The sequence below is a fragment of the Polypterus senegalus genome, chromosome 12 (assembly GCF_016835505.1).
Source record: "Polypterus senegalus isolate Bchr_013 chromosome 12, ASM1683550v1, whole genome shotgun sequence".
Taxonomy (NCBI): Eukaryota; Metazoa; Chordata; class Cladistia; order Polypteriformes; family Polypteridae; genus Polypterus; species Polypterus senegalus.
The window spans coordinates 53,818,150-53,838,866 of record NC_053165.1 but is presented as its reverse complement, the minus strand read 5'-3'; the positions used below and the strand labels follow the sequence as shown (position 1 = coordinate 53,838,866).

Genomic DNA, 20,717 nt, shown 5'->3' with positions numbered 1-20,717 from the left:
GTTGAGTGATGAATCAAAAGTGACCAGGTTTGTGCTTAATTGGGCCCTGTGATGAACTGGTGCTTTGTCCAAGGTGGCTATTCATACACCTGTTATTGATGGGATGGGCTCCAGCCTTCTAAAAACTCTGAATGGATTATATTTAGAAAATTTGAGAATATAACAACATCAAAACCAATAATTTTTTGAGTTTACTCAGGTTAGCTGATTGCCCCCAAATTTTTTTCCTCCACTCACCTGACTATGCTCTGGTGTGCAACCAATGATAATATAACGAGGAAACATAAGGACCTACAGTTCTCCCAAGACCAAGGTTCCAGCTGCAGCATTTACAAGCACCATGTTATTACCACACTGTTCTGTTAGTGCTTCATGGGCAGTGGACACTGGAGTTCTCACTTTAGTTTTACTATCACATAATTGGCTTCTGCAATTTACCTCATGCTCTGCAGATTATGAGAATCTTGTTTTTCTTTCTGCCATACAATCTATTCAATCACTTTACCTATGCAGTTTGCCTTAAAAACAGACAAGAACCCTGATAACTTTACAAAGGTTGCCGCTACCCAAATTTATTGATTCACCAATGTGCATTATGTTGTAAGCTTATGGTTAAGACCAAGATCAAGGTTCTAGCCCCAGTAATTTACAAGTAATTGTGAGACAGACAGACACAAGCCTTAGCATAATATAATATAATCTAAATATATAAAAGCCAAATACCACTGACTCACTCATCACCAAATCTCCCGAACCATGAGGACTTGGAACTTGAAATTTGGAATGTAGGTTAACCTTGGCCAATAGATGCTCACTAAGAAACGGTTTTAAAAATTTTGTGGTCCAAGTGCGTTCTGTCTGTATGTCTGTCCGCTTTCACAAGAGAATTACTTAATGGATTTAGATCTGGTTGCTTTTTAGAATTTGCTTGAACATTCCGGTTGATTTTGCAACTTCTCTCATCGCGCTAAGTACCATAGTTCACATGTGGTACTGATGTATTTATGCAAATCCAACAGAGCAGGGTGGTGGGGCCTTCCGCATTCATTCGTCAGCCTCTGTTCGAGTTAATCTAAGTCTCACCAAGTTTTGGAGTGCACCTTGCCTCTGCTTATCTAGCGATACCTGTTTGTTCAACAGACATATTCATCTACAGATAGTTAAGGAATAACATTTGATGTTTTTGAGAGAGAGATCAAAGTTCCATGTGTTTTAGAGGGTAGCTGCTGACTGCCACAGATATCACGGCCATGTGCTTTTCTCCCCATGCAGGGAACGCTTTCCTATCAGAGCTGAACACGATCAGATATAGTGCTAACATCTATTGATTTTTAAAGTGGGCGAAGCAATGGGGTACAGCTAATATAATATAATATAATCTTTATATATAATACGCTACTGTGGCTGTTCGTTTGTTTCTGTCCAGGATTTTAAATCACCTGTAGCATGCAAACCGTTTGACTGAACGGCTCATAATGAGATTATTATTAACGGCTCTTATACTATGTGATGTCTACTGTCTACTTTCAGGGTGGTGACTGACCTCCAAGGATATTCCTCTTTTTTTTTTATTGTAGAATCAACTCTCAGCAGGGCGGCTGTGCGGCACATACGTACAGGCGCCGTTCTCATCCCTTCCACCATCGCCATCACTTTCCCTACCTCTTCATATCTTAAATCATTCTTGAGGTAGATTGAAGACTTAATTGCCAGCTTAAGTGAAAAATGTAATTGCAACATAAATGCTGACTTAATCAGTTTTAACGAGAAAAGATGACGACGAAAGAAGAGAAGAAGCAGGGCGCTAGGATGGAGAAAAGAAGAGCTGCACAGGAAGCAGCAAGTGCATCAACCTCTGAGCAAATGAATGCTAAACATACAGAGAAAGAGTATGAAAATTAGAAATGCTCAAGTCAAGTTTATTCACTGCATGTTATCGTGCAGCTCGCCTTTACTGGTATAATATAATATAATATAATATAATATAATATAATATAATATAATATAATATAATATAATATAATATAATATAATATAATATAATAAATTTAGGTTAATATTATTTGATACTCTCTCTGCCTTGGTTCCAGCTCCCTGCACCACAGACCTGGGAGAAGCAGATTTATGAGATGGATGGACCTTTTAGTCCCCCAGTGGTGTCTCCTTCTGTTCTGATAGATTGGAAATATTCAAATTCCAGCCCTTACCTGTCTGGCTGGCCTTGCTTTCACAAATGCATGAAAGAAAAATGACACAAGTCAGCTCAAAAGAATAAGCCTGCTATAAACATCCATTTCAAATCAGAGCAGTACAGGGAAATAACATCAATGATTTCTTTTTTTCCCTGTTTCCTGCACACATCTGTTTTCTTTTGCACTTTGATGCCACATTTATCCAAAAGTCTGCTGGTAGTCGTTTATTTGTTTTCACTACAGGAAATAAATCAGGGACGAGGTCATAACAACAAAAGAAGTGGAAGATCAATGAGACTAAGACAAGTACTGATAAGGTTGCCAAGCCTTTTGCTGCTGTATGCCACTGCTCTGTTCTCTCCTTTGTTCCCATGCTAGTACCTCCTGCACTTCAATCACACATAGGGCAGGAGGTTTAATTTCTTTTCCCTCTGACTGTCCCTTGCCAGTTAAACTTCTTATCTGACTTCATTCTCTCACAATTCCTGTGTTAGGCAGGGCCATCTCACTGAAGCGGCTTCTGGCACTCAATTATTGAAAGACTTGAAGCTGGACCCATGGTGCTTTCTGCTAGCTTAAGCTTTGCTTTTTGCATCTTCCACCTTATATTCTAGTTTAAAATGCTTACCAAAAAGGACTGCAGCTTCCATTAGTCTGACCACTGTCTTTAAAGCAGCCCCATGCTCAGGGCAGTATGACTTGCTCTTGGGTAAAGAACATGTTTTCTGAGAATTGCATTAAACACATTTAAATGTGTCATATCATGCAGACTTGCTATGTTGACCACCACTGCCATTTATAATGTTAACCATTCACAATGCACATTTTTGTGAAAAACAGGATATTTAGTAGATGGTACTTTAAATATCAATTTAATGAGCCACTGCTTTCTTCATTAAAGGGGTGGTAAAAATTGTCCATTTAGTCTTAGACACTATGAATAGGTGATCATTTAAGAACATTTAAGAGTATCCTACCCTGTACCAACTTCACAGGGCCACCAGGCTGAGCTCCATTTCAAATGGGTTAGGGGAGTTCAGGAATGGATGGATGGAATATAATGGTGATGTTACTAGTAACCTCAGAGACAAGAACAAACTATGGCTATAGGCAAGTGTGAAATTCAGCCATATATCTAATTCAGAATCACAGGGTGAGTATGAAAAGTGACATCACCTCAGATTGTCAAACATATATACAATCAGTTACAACATTAAAACCACCTGCCTAATATTTTTGTAGGCCTCCCTTGTACCGTCAAAACAGCACTGACCCATCGAGGCATGGACCCCACAAGACCTCTGAAGGTGTCTAGCAGTATATGGCACCAAGTCGTTAGCAGCAGGTCCTTTAAGTCCTGTAGGTTGCAAGATGGGGCCTACATGTATTAGACTTGTTTTTCCGAGACATACCACAGATGCTGGATTGGATTGAGATCAGAGGAATCTGTAGGCCAGACCTTGTACGTTTTGTCAAGTTCCTTAGACCATTCCTCAACAATGCTGCAGGGCACATAATCCTGCTGAGAGAGGCCACTTCCACCAGGAAATACTGATGCAATGATGAGGTTTGTGCGGTCTACAACAACTTGTAGGGAGATGGTACATGTCAAAGTAACATCCACATGAATGCCAGGATGCATGAGTTTCCAGCAGAACATTGCCCAGAGCATCACACTGCCTCCACCGGCTTTCCATCTTCCCAAAGTACAACCTGCTGCCATTTCTTCACCAGACGAGGCACACGCACACACAGACACCAGACCTTCCACATAATCTCAAAGAAAACGTGAATCATCAGACCAGGCAAGTTTCATTCATTGCTTCAGGGTCCAATTCAGGTGCTCATGTGCCCATTGTAGGTGCTTTTGGTGGTGGACAGGAGTCAGCATGGACACTGACTGGTCAAGCTACACGGCACTGCGTGTTCTCACACCTTTCTCTCATGACTAACATTAAACTTTTCAGCAATTTGTGCTACAGTAGCTATTCTCTGGGATCGAACCAGACAGGCTACTCTTCATTTCCACAAGCATCAGTGAGCCATGGGTACCCATGATCCTGTCACTGGTTCACCATTTCTCCTTTGAAGGATCACTTTTGGTTGGCACTAACCACAGATTACTGTGAACACCCGATAAGACCTGCCCTTTTGGAGATGCTTTGACCCAATCATCTAGACATCCCAATTTTTTTCTTGTCAAAGTCGCTCAGATCCTTATGCTTGCCTATTTTTCCTGCTTCCGACTAACCTTCAAGTACTGAATTTTCACTTACTGTCTAATATATTCCACCACTGACAGGAACCACTGAAACAAGATAATCAAAGTTATTCACTTCATTTGTTTGTGGTTTTAATGTTGTGGCCGACTGGTGTATATTAGAAAACATTCTAAAAGCAAAAAGATGTGTAAATGCAACCCTTTTTAAGCCACCGTTCAAGTCTGAAATTGACAGCCCTTTAAATCTGAACAGTGTATCAGAAGATGTGAGCACAACAAAAAAAGAAACAACTTCAGGGCAAAGGTCAGCAAAAATCATAAAAGTAGTCATTATAGCTTGTTAATGCAACATCTGCCAAACACGTTTTATTCTCATTATGAGCCAAAAACATGAGGTGAACTACTGACCTTGTACTTGATAAGTGTTTCCTCAGAGTTTGCCTCTCATCTTCACTGCTCTTCAGATAAGAAAGGTGGGCTGATAAGCTCTGCAAAAAAAGAAATTGGGAGTGCAGATTCAAAATCAAGAGTGTGATGTTACAAAGCCCTTAAAGTCTGCTTTCATTAATCAAATGGTAATTCTTATTAATAAAAAAAACAACACTTTAAAGAAATGCTGCAGTACTTAAGGTTCATTGGCATGGTGTGGGTGTGCCCCGTGATGGACTGGCATTCCACTTCAAGTCCATCATATGTCAAGCCTGATAACTGGATTAAGGAGAGCTGAAGACAGATGGATAGATATTTCAGTATCTACACACACTCACTCACACAGACACACATACATTTGCACTTAGAATCCCATGGAGCGCAGCAGGAAGATAGGCCTGCCTAAAAGCTTTCCAGCAGTACTGGCTGCCAATCATACATAATTACTTGTGCAATCAGTGCATTTGAAGGGTTTACTTTACTGGATTTACTGACATTCACTCATCTTTACATAAACCAGATTTAATGTCATTCATTACAGTCTGATATGAGAAGCTCATTTCCAAATGGCTTTCTTTAAATGCATGTCATGATAATATCTTCACAGAGCAAGTTCTGTCAATAACCTAGCAGGCTTCTGTATATGTCAGAGGTTCCGTAGATGTACAGATGTATATACAGTCAAGACACTACAGTCTTGCTCTATTCATTTATGCTTTTTTGGAGCAGCACCACAAAGGAATCAATACCTTTTTAAAATACATACGAAATTGATTTTTTATTTGTTGATTCAACCTGTGAAATTTCAGGCTGGCCAAATTGTTCCGAATGACAGCGTTACAGTACCTGTAATTGATTTACACCAGCAGGCACACCGGGTCATGACTGAATACATGCCGGGCCTTCATCACTGCCAACTGGATGCAAACAGTTCAGGTGCAGTTAGAAGAGAGGGCACAGTGCCAACCAGCCTTTTCATCTGACAAGGTAAGCCACGGAACCACCATAGTTATACTTAGGCTTTGTGAAAAAGGGAAACGAAGGCTAAGAAAATGTTCTTTAGATAAAAAATACACAATTTTAAAAGAGAATGTGAATAAGTTTACCACTTGTAACATGAGGCAAGGTGATTGGCTAGCCAGTTTCCAGCTATGAGTGCTCATGTGATCACTTTATAGAGCTTGTCATATTCTGCAGCGTTGAGGCTGAAGTCATGAAAATCTATTGTATCCATCTGTCTAATATACAGCCTTGTTCTATCTATCATATAGTGCTTAAAATTGATGTAAGAAGGTCAAAAAATATAAAGGGTTCAGGCACTAGATGGTGTCCTGTTTGTCAGCCACCAGAGTTAAAATGAAAAAAAAATATATATATATATATATTCTCTTTGAGGGTGAAAACCAGTTTTTCAGTATGACTTCTGCACATCTTTTTGTAGTTGGGATAGTAATATCCTTTCTCCAGTGTACCCAGTATTCTCCAAAAGAGTCACACATGACCTGTGTTTCTGTCAAGATCTATCTATCTATTAACCTTTTATCAAATTAGTCACATTTCATCCATAAAGAATTAATTGGGCCTCTTCCATCACTGTCTGTCAGTAGTTCTGTAGCTCTCTTTACATTCCCATGATTGGGTTCAACAGCAGCTCTAAAAAGGATGGAGGACATGAGAGAAGAAGAGTGGAGTCTTCCAGAGGTACCAATTTCTTCTGAGAAGCAAGAATAGTGGAAAGTTGTAGTGGTCTGCTGGTTAGTGTTCTTAGTATGTAATGTAACACCACATTTGATAAAGGAGTGCCAAAGAGGTGCCCTGCACAGGCTAAAATCGTGAACACACATCAAAGTAGGATCATTCATCATTTTTCAATTGATGTAACTTATATAGTAAATTTATTGTATGCCCATATAAGAAACTGTGGAATCTTAGTCACAGAATTCGGAAAATGACTGCATGGGGTCTACAGCTGGCTTGAACACTTTAATTTCAATTTAGAATTTGTGGTAAATTCTTTGATGTATGCTGATACAAAGTCGCCTACACTTATGCCTTGGACACAACAAAGAAGCGCCATCACTTAATCTAATCAACAACACTTTGAGGGTTAAAACAAGATGAGTACAGACTCTCTTCAGTGTACAGTTTCAGTCATTCATTTCTCCCACAAATCTGCTGATTATGTGGAAGTGCACTTAAGACTGAAGCTAGGGAGAAAATCTTTATGCAGAGTTGTGGGAATTTGGAGCAAATTCCCAAGTCATGGAGTTGAATCAGAAACCTGGATTTTCTATAAGACGTGTCTGGATGAAATATTGGGACAGCTTAGCTATTAGCTAAACAAAAAGCTTAATGGACTGAATGGTCTCCTGTTGTTGAGAGTTTTTATGTTGTTTATGCTAACATGGCGTAGTACTACATTATATGCTGATCTAAGGATTACATAATTTTCACTGGGAATCTCCCTTTTCTTTAACCTCTTTAGTGTTATGCTTACCCCTGGAAAAAATAGTTACAAACTCAACAAGAGAACATGTTATTATATGTAACCTAAGCATTAAAATACCAAAAACATCCATATGAATACAGTAAGAAGGGAATGTCTTGTGTCTACAGCTCTATTGAGGCAGATTTAGTGCACAATTGTCATGTGAAGTGTTTTGAAACAGTCACCTATTCACAGCATGATGTTGTAATCAGGACCGTAGAAGTGTGTTTCTTTGCACACATTCCACAATGCATTTTTTTTGGTGCTTCAGCATAATGTCAATGCCTGATTCACATGATGGACGTGGCCATTGTGTTATTGTAAGCTTCCTCAGCGCAAAACTTAGTGACTTTTCACATTTTCCCTGAAAGAAACGATAGTTGCTGCATTGTGAATTCACCAGACATATCACAGCGGTTCAGTCATGCAGTACCATATGCGTCAGATTCATTATCCCTGTCAGCATTTGATGACCTATTCAGATCGTCATCATCATCATGTGATTCAACTAATGTTTCAGTTTCAATTTGTTCTACAACTGGCTTTATGGTTTCTCGTTCACATGCCATTATATTTTGGTTGAATTCTCAGCATCACTCATGAATCCTGAGTTACCTTTGAGAGGCACAATGCACAGAAATATTTTTGATTTTTTGTAGCATAATGTTATTTCATCCAATGGATGGAAGCAGAACACTATTCTGTGTGAGTGTTGTTTGGGCTTAATACTTAACATTAGATCATAACATGTCACCCTGATTCTGATTCTGGCTTAACTGAATTCCAAGCCCAACTAACGGTCCAAGTTAATGCCACATCTACAGTCTTTGTGTTAGTATGGGTCTATGGGTGGGTGTGTTTGCATTGTATGATGTGAGAAGTGTGGTTTTATTAAACTGTGTTAAAAAAGTGTTTTGCATTAAGACACCATACTGGACAGGCTTTCCAATTTTGTTGTATCTAAATACATTGACAATAAAGGCATTCTTATTCTTATGAATGGAGTGCATAGAAAGAAGGCATAAAAGTAAAGTATTTTGGCCTGTAGTATATTGTTACTTTATGCAAATCATCCAGGCCACCATGCACAGTGGGACATTGCTTCATGACCTCAAATGGGCAAAATGGATTCAGGCTAATAGGTAACCATAAGAAAACAGACTTCTGGGGTAGGGCAGAAAAATGGCACTGATTGTTTGCCTATCGGCTTATTGATGAATAGAAAGACCCAAAACTTTATCTGTACTGCATTCCACCTTGAAAAGGAAGATAAAATGTAATGGGGCAGTACCTACTGGGATGATGCTTTATAAAGGAAATCATCATAAACTAACTGAGACTGTTTGGAAGGTTTTACTTCATGGTCCCTCACTGGATTCTTAAGGTTTACAACTTCCATTAATCTGCACTCTGTTAAGACACACAGTCAACAGCACACATTTCAAATCTGTCCCGCCTATGGCTAAAGCAGCCAGGACCATTGCCTGCTCAGCCTTCATTGCAAAAATAAAAACATTCCTGGAAGCTCCATTAGTCACAATAAAAGCTGCATTTGTCTTCTCCTACCCTAAAGTGGATATCATCCTGCATGGCCAGCATGCCTGTGCGTCGGCCTGGTTGAAAACTTCATGTGCAGTGATGCAAAAGCTTCAGGAGAAGCAACAGAAGTGTGAAATCTGTTCATTGTCTGTAATTGATTCCATAAAATAACCTTCATATTTCCTATGTGCACATGCTCAGCATCTCCACTATAAACAGAAAAATGAGTGTTTTTATTCTTTGATGTACAAAGTCTCCTAACCATATCCCAGCTAGGAAATGATGTAAGGACCCAGCCCAGTAAAGAACCTTATAGGCATCATAACAATATTTGGGCTGAAGTATTGGAAAACCAGCCAAAGCCTAACTGTGCGTCATTCTGGTCGTCATTCAGACATCAGCTGGACACAATTTCATCATGAGTCACTTTGTACAGTGTGTCAGCTTGGCAGTGGCACAATTCAACAGTACTAGTGGGAATCTGTAATAACCTAACGAGTCATGTAGTAGAAGGAGAAACCTTAACAAGCTTTAAGAAGTATCTGGATGATAGATTGGGATGGCATAGCTATTGGCTAAATAAACAGGCTTGATGGACTCCTCTCATTTGTCAAATTTCTTATGTTCGGTGTTTTCTACCTTACATATAACACAGATTGTCTAATGGGTTGACACTGCACAGGTTATATATAATAAACAAGCTGTGTGTGTTCCTCAGGACCTTAAGACTCCCAGGCAGTTTTACTATATTCACAACCTTGGAGAGTCGTCAGCTACGTCTTAAGAATTACCCAGTGAAGAGGACGTGGACCCACCTCTGCTTGCTGCTGCACTGGCTCTCATAAGAAGACACTGGCGATACCATATCTTAGCCGTATCACTGGCATATGAGTCCTATAAATCTTTGTTTCAAGAAAATACCTCCAGATAGACAATGTTTTTAGTGAAAACTTCAAGCCTTACCCTCCGTTGCTGAGGTGTTTCACTTGCACATTGTTGAGCCATGATGGTTGATTCGTTTCAACGTTGTGTCTCTTAATCTGTGCCATTAGCATGACGTTGTTGTTGCATGGCGGTGTTTGCTGCACACAGGTTTATCGTAGTGAGAGGTTAGATGTAAGTGCTGGAAAAATCTCAAAGTGCATGCATGTGTTATTTAGTGGCTGTAGTTGAGCGTAAGCAGACCAGACTTCTCCAAACACACACACAGGTTTTTTGTTTATATACTGTATGTCTAATTATTTGAGTAATGGATACACACCCAAATTATTGAGATTAAGGTATATTTTGTATGTTAAATATATTGCAGGTTATCCTATTACCATATTTCTACACTCTAAATAATTCTGGTGTGGAATATTGCTCCATATTACACTGTAGTATAATGTGACTTTAACAGTAAATGGTTTGGATTACTTTGATGTATATTTTACATTGTAGCAGATGGAATGTATTGTATGGGTATACTTTACATTATACAGTTGACACTATATGGCCAAAAAGTATGTGGAGACCTCCTTCAAATGACTAAGTTCCGGTGTTTCGGCCCAACAAATCAAGGACTTAACCATGCAATTTCTATTGTCAAACACTGGTAGTAGAAGGGGTCATTGCTGAACAGATCAGTGACATTCGCAGTGACAGTGACACTGTCATAGGATGCCACCCTTGCCACAAGTTAGTACATTAACATTATGCTCTGCTGAATCTGCCCTGGTCAACTGTACTGTATGTAAGTGTAAGTGGTTGAGAAACAACCCAAGAAGTGGTAGACCATACAAACTCATAGTGTTGAACCACAAACTCATTAAAATCGCCTATCCTCTGTGGCATCACTCACAACGGAGTTCCAAACTGCTTCATGAATTGAGATTCCATGGCCAAGCAGCTCCACATAAGCCTAAGATCACTATGAGTGATGCCAAGTACTGTTTGCAGTGGTGTAAAGCATGCCACCATTGTACTCTGCAGCAGTGGAACTGCATTCTCTGGAGCGACGATTCACGTTTCACCATCTGGCAGTCTGATGGATGAATCTGTGTTTGGAGGATGCCAGGACCTTCTAGTCCGCATGGTGCCTACTGTTAAGTTTGGTGGAGGAGGAAAAAAGACTTGGGCTTGGCCCCTTGGTTCTAGTGAAAGGTACACTTAATGCCACAGCATATAAAAACATTTTAGATGATTGCATGCTTCAAATTTTGTGGGAACGGTTACAGAGGGCCCTTTTCTCTTCCAAAACAACTGAGCCCCAGATCCTCAAAGACATGGTTTGACAAGTTTGTTGTGGAGGAACTCGAGTGACCTGCAGAAAGTCATGACCTCAAAACTCCTGAATTGGAACACCAATTATGAGCCAGGTCTTTTCATCTGACATCAACACCTGACCTCTCATATACTCCTTTGGATGAATGGGCACAAATACCAACAGACATACTCCAAAATCTTCTGGAAAGAAAAATGGAGGCTTTAACAGCCACAAACTGGGGGCCAATTCAATATTAATGCCCCTAGATTTAGAACAAGATGTCCAACAATCTAATATACATGTGGAGATCAGGTAAGCAAAAACTTGTGGCCATAAAGTGTATGAAACACTATGGATGGAATTATATGTTTTTATATTACACGTGATACAGAGTATTATATATTAAATTGGTTAAATAAGATACACCATTTAAAATAATAATGCATAACCCTATAGTAAAGAGTGGTATGGATTATTGAGATTGATGTTTTGTTTAAAATTATGTAAGAATTAAATTAAGATATGGTTATATATCAATCATAAGGGTATACTGTAATTGCTGTATATAGGAGTGTAATATTGCTGCCTATCACACTGCAGTATTTAATGACCCTAACAATAAAGGGCATGCATTGCTTAGACAGCTGTATATTTTATGTTATGGTTGATGAATGTATTTTATTAAAGAGGTTATACATCTTCAGGGCAATGATCCAGTTATTAAATGGTGTGCTTTGTATGGGTATATTTTTTAAATTCCATATAATTAAAAAACAGATACTAATTATACATATACATGCAACATAAAATAGATAGGATGCGCAATCTTAGTAATGAATGGTACCAATGATTTAGATGGATGTATGTTTTTATATTAAAATATGGTACAGACTATGTATATTAACCCCAATGTTACACTACAGAGGCCTATCTATGATATATCACTCCAATAATGCTGCATGATCCTCATTCTAAACTGACATGGATTACTGAGACAAGCATATATTTTAATAGTGGATCTTAATATTATTTAGGATACAGGTTATTCAGTTCATCCAAGAAACATCCCAGAGTCAAAGCCACAGCAAAGTTCTAACACTAAGATCTTCTATGAAGTGCCCTTTAGCTTTCACAACACTGAAGATAAAAGTCTGCAATTAAAAGGATTTGAATGATTAAATCTTAGAAGCTTAAAGAGGTGGGATAAGATCACATAACATGTCAGATGACTTCTGAGTCACCACTAAGCTAGTGCTGGAATAGTCTGGTCCTCTATTTTTTGTTAAAAAGTTACTATTTATATAAAAGCTATTTAGGTTTCTAATTCAGTGCCTAGTAGGTGTATGTGTGACATCTTTACTTCTCAAGTCAACGCTCCTAATAGAGCAATAAAGTATTCATCCTAGAAGAGTTACTTCATTTAGAGACATTAGCATGGTTCAAATAACAAATGGCCGCCGAGCCCACATGATTCTGCTTAAACAGCACCATGAATTGACTGCTACTTCAGCATCTGAATCTCCATGGTGTCATTCTCGTACAGCCAGTGCTTTGCCAAACACTCCTACTTTGTATGCCAGTCTAGCTTTCTGCCTGCTTGTCTAAGACAAAACAAGGTGCCATATTATCCCCTTGTGCTCCTCAACAGCTGCATTCCTGCCTGGAACAACATCATCGGAGTATTATGACATTGTTAAAGCAGCTGCATGTAATTCAAATGCCATTGTCTCATTCCTGAACACTGAAATGATGCAGGCTGCACCGCCTTGTTCAATCTGTATTACACCATTTGAGCAGCGTGGCCTTGGTGAGTCAGAATTACCTCATTCTTCACACTCCTCTGAGATGTTGCTGCTGCGCTCTCTTGTGCCAAAGGCTCTCTTTGAAGAGAAGGGTCTTCATTTCTCACCTGTTATCAGAAAAATGGGAAAAGCTTTTTTTACAAGACTGTCTCTTGTGTCAGCCAAGATTAGTTTGAGAACAAGGGGGCTGCTGGATTGAAATTCAACCAATTTCAAACCTGAGGTCTCTAGTTAGCTGTTCACACAGTTTCATGTATTTACTCTATTAACTACTTGATCAAATTTTTATTAATAAAATGAAAAATGAGTAAAATAGCTAAGGATGGCAAAATTATTTTTTACAGTATATACAAACAAAAAACTATTGACCAAAGGTGTCCAAAGACAGAACAAAAAAAAAAATCAAATGTGAAGCTGATAGAAGAGTGAACTCTTTCCTGAACTTTTCCATTACTTTGTAAGTCTACTTATTCTTTTACACGGTCATGGGGAGAAGGAGCCAGTTTACTGCAAGGTACACTCACTAAAATGCACAATCATAGGATGTTGCAAGATTACATGAAGGAAAAACCCACACAAGCAAAAGGAGAATGTGCAGGCAGCTGAAACTGAACCCATGTCCCAATTGCTGTGAAGCAGCATAATGCTGAGCCAACGTAGACCCTTTATATTTTATTATCAATCCAAATTTCAGGACCAATACTCTGGTTACAGGGCTGCAAGAAGCAGGAGATCATTCTGACAGCACTGAATACTAGAAAAAATCTAGGATGGATGCGATGGCAATCCTACACAGGCAAACCTTAACGCACACCCAGACCTCCTCACATCTGGCTGGCTTTAGAGTCAACAATCAACCTGCATGTCTTGAAGAGAAGGCCAACATGGGTACTTTGAGGGTTGGCAGATGAGCAGATTCTATACATGAAGCATTCTGATGACTCTCTAAACCTCTACTGAATCCAAATCTTTGGACCTGTGAAACAATAGAGCACCACTATTCCCCTAGTTCTGTAGAGAAATTCTGCAATATTCCACTATGTGAATTTCTCTCTTTTTTATATTAATTTAAAAGTGTGTGTGACATATGATAGAGCTGATTCCCTCTTCCAGGCCGAACCATAAAGGTTATTTTTCTCTCAGTATTGTAGCTGCTATAGGCCGAGTGGGCTGACAGCTATGATGCCAGGTCTTCTAATGCTAGGCTAGGAGGGGGGGGGATGATGCTTGAGCAGCTGTAGCCAATCCGGTGGGGGGGTGGGATGGGTACTTTGACAAGCCCTACCAGGAATCAAAAAAAGCAGTGCCACGGCCATTGCCGATACACACTGCAGGGAAATAGCATGAGTGTAGCCATGCCTTGTTCTCAGTTTGCATTTGTTGTCTGGCAGGTATTTCCAACAATGGCAAAGTAAACTGGTCAGTTTTAATATCAACTTAAATTAGAGTGTTGCCATTAGTTACTATTTGCTATTGCATGAATCGTTATTTAGTTTGTACATCAATCTGTTACAGCACCTTTGCAAAGTTTTGTCTTAACTGAAAACCTCCCAAATAACATCTACAGCTGGAATTGTCAGCCAGACCTGAGTGGAAACCTCACTTGTAACATCCACTAATGGATAATAAAGAGGCAGAGACCCATCCAACTCCCTGCCCTAAAAGCCAAAACTAATTATCATTCTACCTCCTTGGAGATCAGAGTAGAGCGTTCTGTAGAGATATATACTTGGTGTTTCTCAGTCTGTTACAGCACATTATAATGTCCAGGCCTAATTGAGGACCACCCAAATAACATCTGCAGATAGAACTATCACCTAGACTCGAGAGGAAACCTCACATGTAATATCTGTCGACATATAATAAAGTCACAAAGGAATGACAGGACGCTGTGGAGGTCTGGACTAGTCAGACATGCTTAGTTTATGTGCTGCTGTCTCAGAGAGGCTGGATTCTGATTTAATGCCCAGTTTTCTGCATATATTTGCTGCTTTCCTTATTTTATGTGATTTTCCTGCAGGGACATCAGTTTCTTTATACAATTCAAAGACACACACGACAGGTGATCCCGGCAAACTCTGTGTCTGTGTGTGTGTGTGTGTGTGTATGCGCTTGTTAACTGGTAGTGCTGGGATAGACCACAACTACCAACAATCCTGTGGTGGAAAAAATGGGTTCAACAAACGGATGAACCTGAAAAGTAAAGTGATAGATGCTTTGTTATTAAAAGATGTAATGACAAAACATAGTTTCATAATTAATCAGACAATAACTATATATCACAATTAACTAAAAATAACTATTTTTTATATGATTGATATATATTTTGAGGTTGTTACATTCTTTAGGGTTCTTATATAGGAAATGCAAGTAAATGAACATGTAAAAGTTCAAATTTACTGTCACAATTGAAATTCTTATTTTTGTGTCTGATGCCTCTCTATGATTGTGACTTCTTTTTTTCTTTATCCAGGTCATTTTGGTGTGTATTTAAGAAGGTGGTTGTTGCTTGTCATAATATATTAATATTTGTTTATTGGGCTTCTGTAAAAAGCCAAATTTCCCACAATTAAAGTGCTTTCTGTCTTTCTATCTAGGTAAAAGATGAAATGTTCCGAATTGATAGATTAAATTTGGACAAGAAAAAAATGGTTTTAACCTCAGACTGTGCAACAACTACAAGAAAGTATAGGAATATAGCTCCCACCGTCATCCCTGCTCACAGACACTGATTGTTGTAAGTTGTGATGTTTAGTTTCCTCTAATGCTGATCTGACACCTTACAGTGGTCACTATAGACAGTGCAGGACCTTTTTCTCACAGGCTTTCTCTATGCTTGATTTTTTTGACATTGTAGATGTTCTGTTTACCGATCCTGTTTCACTTCAGAAGCCTACAGCTCATCCACCCAGTATGCGGAAGCAGCAATTTCCTTCTGTTTCCAGTAATTCCCTTCACACGTATTGTGCACACCTGCCACCTTCATAATACCCAGTGTTTATGCATAGGGGCTGACTGAGGGGTTTATTGTCCAGCTAGTCTTCCTTAGACACACTTTATAATTATCAGTAACAGTGGAATGTGCAAAGTAGTTGTCACTGCTTAAACAGGCAACCTCCCCCTGCACACATGCAAAAACACACATTGTGTTACCTTGACTGCAGACTTCAAATAGAAAACATAATATAACATAGCACTTCATCTAATTCTAGGTTATGTAGGGCTGGTGCCTATCCCCTCAGCACTCGATACATGGCCAGAACCAACTCATTGTAGGGCCAACACATTCTCATGGACCCAGGGTCAGGAATCATCAATAAACTTAACTAGCGCAAATTTATCAGTGTGGGATAAAAAACCACCAAACAGAGAGGGAGATCATGCAAACTTGTGGCGTGACAGATGCCCAGTGAACTTCAGTTCCTGTTGTGTGCAGTCATTTTTGGGCTGCAGTAGGTCAAGTTAAAGTCATCAGTGACTGTGTATACGTACACAGTGAGACGAGACAGCGTATCTCCATGAGCCCCGGTGCAAGATATAGCAACTTAAAACAAGGTGCGACACAGACAATACCATAAACAGACAATACAACAATGTAACAGTATAGTGTGAAAGGGATTTAAACCTTCCATATTGCAACTGGCAGCATTGAATCACACTGTGTGAGTGATGAGTATAAGGTTATGCCTATTGTGACAGTAAACAAAAGATAAAGTGCAGGTGCTTATGAAAAAGTTCAAAGTGCGTTATGATAAGTATATAAAACATAAAATGAGGTAGTATACTGGAATGACACTGAAAAAACAGGAACTAGACATTTTTGTGCATTGAGAATTCTGATGGCCTGTGGTATGAAAGTATTATTCACTTATGCAGAAACGGAGTGGAAACTCCAATACCATTTGCCAGATGGTAGAAGACAGAAGAGTCCACATAATGGGTGGGGATGGTCCTAATCATTATGGTTCATGAGCTCCTGCCAGTGTGAGTGTCGACACTGGAGCTCAGGTTTCACCATGTTATCATGAAGTGTCTGCAGCCTCCACCTGGATGCTGGAGGAACATGTATGGAAAAGAAGAGACACTGAAAGGTTTACATATGGAAAAAGCAAACAGCCTAAAGTAAAATACTGTAGCAGCATGAGCTCATGGAAATGAGCCTAAAAATTAATATGACATGTTTTAGGACCAATCAGCCTACAATCTAGGGCTAATTGTAGTCGAGGTGGATGGATCTATTTATTATGTTGTGCCTTTCATATCCAACTGCTAGAAAAAGTCTTTCATATCTATCAATCTGTCTATCTATCACATAATACTATTCATATCTATCCATCTATTTATTGTATAGTGTCTTTTATACATATATATAAATATCACACATACTGTACATACACATATAAATAAATAGAAACACATCCATGTAGCTGTATAACATACTGTAACAGGACCAGCAATGGCCTGGTGCCCCACCCATGGTTGGCTGCAGCTTCGCACCCAGAGCCACCTGAATGAATTATGCAGGTTTGATATGCCTATGGGAGGGCTAAAACCTCACTCAGCAGTGGGCACAAGGTAGAAAGTAATCCCTGGAAAGAATGCACAAGGCACACTTATACCTGCACTCACCAATTCCATGGCTATTTAATGTCTGCAGGTGACCTAATGTAGACAGTGTGGGATATTGAAGGAATGGCCACAGGAAAGCCCAATGAGACACAAGTGAAACTCCCCACAGGTAGCCCTTTTCCTATTACGCAATGCTACTACACCACAATTGCATGACAAACGAGTTTGCGCCATCAGTGAATGGAAAAACCACCAGGAGCTTTTGTAAATGAGTCAAACCATACCATGTTACCAGACCCCAAGGACTTTAAAGGCACTTTTTACATTCTTTTTTAGCTTCTAAAATTTGAAATTAAATCAATCTATGATAAAGTGTCTTTAAAGTCATAGTGCCTTTCATACCCGTCTATTTCGCTCTCTCTCTCCCCCAACAGGCCACTAGCCTTGTGCAGATTGCGCTCTCCCCACTATAATAAGCTGACATGCTCCTACTGTTTCTGCCTACTTATCAAATTGCTCACATTCCGCACATATAAACTACATTGTCTTCTTGCCATCTCTACCCAAGTTACGTGACAAAAATATGGTTTTATGGAAAAAGCTACCTGAATCTCACTTCTTCCACACATATTTGATATCCTGCACGAGATATATCAGGTACTGGACACTAACGTGTAAGCTTGCTAAAGCACATTACCGCAGTGGTCTTAAGTACAGTTGTTAGAGACATTTGGTAGGAAACACCCATCTGCTGTTACTTTGCACAGACACAGCTAGCTTCTGGTGATCTGCTAAACTCTCACCACTTCCATCACTGCAAATACATTTCAACAGGCATATGTCACTTTGGGCCAAGGCAGAGGAAAGTGAAAGGCCATTGGATCTATACGGATATCAAATCTCAGTCACGAGTACTGCTTGTATCCCCTTTCTCCATATTAACTCTTCATCTCCATGAACCCAGCAGAATGTTTGTCCCACTTTACATGCCAGTTTTAAGGCTTAGGCCAGAGTCGGCCTATGGCTGCTGCAGTAGCAAAGAAGCAGAGAGTGCAGAAAAACAGCAGCAGACTGTCAAACTGAACAGGAGAAAAGCTACCAGCAAGAGCTGTGCGTGCATTGGTGAGGCCACTGCACAGAGTCCTGCAGATCAAACGGTGTCACCTTTGTGCACACTGGCACTGGCACCAGCCACCTGCTTGAGGCATTCATTTGGAAGTAGTGCTGCTGCCTCACAGTTTCAGAGTCCTGGGTTCAGGGACTTTTTTTAAGCTCTCCCAGTGTACAAGTGGGATTTTCTGCAGGGTCACCCTAGTTCCCAGAGGCGTGTTGGTTAGGTGAATTGGGTATGGATGCATCCAGGGTTGGTTCCTGTCTTTTAGCTGATGCTGCTGACTTAGACTCTGAACCCCCACAATTTTCTTATGGAAAAAGGGGGTCTCAGAAAATGGATAAGCAATTAAAACATGAAAGAAATTGTCCAGCTGTTCCTGTGGTACACCACCCGCTGCAGCACAGAGATGTTCTTTTCTATTATACCAATATTGTACAGAACAAGATATGCTATCATCGGCAACGAACACTGACCAAAAAAAATCATCATCACTTCTGTTTTCATGACCGCCTCAGGGAATTGAATTGGAAGAAAATCATTCTGGCTTCGAAATGAGGTTTTCTAAGTCTTCCGTGATGAGGCCAGAATGGAGCGCACTGGCAGCCATACAAGAACAATATGAAATCCGTTTGAGCGATATATCAAACTGGATGAATTTAACCTCTTCTTCACAGAGCTGACATCTTGGCGTCTGAATACAGGGGTCCTTTCCTTTAGATGGCTGACCCCCATCACCACACTCCACTTGTGAACGTCTGCTTGTTCTGATGAAGTTGGGACTTTGTGCAGCTCACTGAGCAAGAAATGACCTTATGGAATGTTAACATAAATATTAAAAAATACAAAATAAGGCTCAAAGTACCCCCCCTCTAAGGCAGTTCATTGAAAGCGATGAGCACTTTATGGTACCCACCTGCTCCCCATCTTCTTGCTCTTCTGTCCCCGAGTTGTCTGGATAGCTGTCAACCTAAGAAATCATTTTTTTTTTATTGAAATTGATGGCAGCTGTTGATTTTGCATTTTTTCCCATGTCCACGTTGATGGAATCTTCACATCTTGTTAAACTCAAGCTTGAGCATCTGCAGTTGGCTCCTACCTTGTGCCCAGTTCTAAAAATGGATGGAATTTGGAGGGGAAAAGATTGGCATGTCATTCAGGGTGGGTCCCTACTTTATGCACAATACTGCTGGAATAGGCTTTGGGCTCCTCTGACCCAGACCAGCTGGGAGCACATAACTGACAAATGGATGGAAGGGGACCCTTTATAAAAGAATGTGTGCTACATGGCGCCACCAATCCCCTCCAAGGTTGGTCCCTACCTGTGCCTAGTCCTGAGCTACTGGGATAGGTCCTGTATCAATTCAAACCTCACTAACTGGGTTCAGAAAAGTGATGAAAGACTAAATGGATGGAAGGTTGGAATTTAACCCCGCCAGAATCTGAGTATGCTGCAAACAGTTGGCATCCCATCCTGGGTTAGTGCTTGTCTTGCACCTATTGTCACTAAGACAGTCCAAAAAACTGATCTCTGAGTGAGCAACTGAGTGTTGCCGGCATCCCATCCAAGGCTTGTTAATGACCTATGCCTAGTGCTTGGTTTTCTAGAAAACGCTGTGATTTCCCATTCTTGACTGTTAAGGATGAGAACACTCATGGATGAATGCTTACATGGAAAGATGGAAACTGAGACCTCGGTTAGTTCCTGCCATGTGCCCAAGGGTACCCAAAAATGATATTTAAAAATGGATGGAAGGAGAGTTGAAAATATATTGTGGATACTGGTGTCTTCTACATGTCTATAGTACTCCAGAGATGTACACTCTAAAAAAGAGCAGCAGCCTATATGTTCACTGAAATATATCAGATAAAGTGAAGCCATGGCAGACTCTCAAGTGGAGAAATGTGGACCAGAATGCCAGACAGGACACTCGTGTTACTATCTATATTGTTAACTGTTTTCTTGCTATGCTCACTATGTGAGTTAATTTCTTAAACCCAGCAGGCCCTGACCAAGTTTGCAGGAGAATATTTATTAATTGATAAAATTCAATTAATAATAAACTAGGAAATAGTGTAAAACTCTTAATCAAGATTGTTTACTTAAACTTGTGGTCACTG

At 39.8% G+C, this 20,717-nt stretch overlaps 2 protein-coding genes across 4 annotated transcripts in view; one reads left to right on the top strand and one right to left on the bottom strand.

Annotated features, from left to right (window-relative positions):
- LOC120540567 (coiled-coil domain-containing protein 60-like) overlaps positions 1–20,717 on the bottom strand; it is a 109,570-nt gene that overhangs the window by 84,712 nt on the left and 4,141 nt on the right. For all 3 annotated transcript variants that reach the window (XR_005635820.1, XM_039771408.1, XM_039771407.1), the window contains exons 2-3: positions 12,937–13,023; positions 4,822–4,901 (exon numbers count right to left, since the gene is read on the bottom strand). Coding sequence is in view for 2 of the 3 variants with exons in the window: in XM_039771408.1 (XP_039627342.1) it covers positions 4,822–4,901; positions 12,937–13,023 (167 nt within the window). In the remaining variant the exon portion in view is untranslated. The remainder of the gene's footprint in view (positions 1–4,821; positions 4,902–12,936; positions 13,024–20,717) is intronic.
- Positions 5,739–20,717, top strand: part of LOC120540566 (midasin-like) — a 31,465-nt gene continuing 16,486 nt past the window's right edge. The window contains exon 1 of the mRNA XM_039771406.1: positions 5,739–5,829. The gene's annotated coding sequence lies outside the window, so the exon portion shown is untranslated. The remainder of the gene's footprint in view (positions 5,830–20,717) is intronic.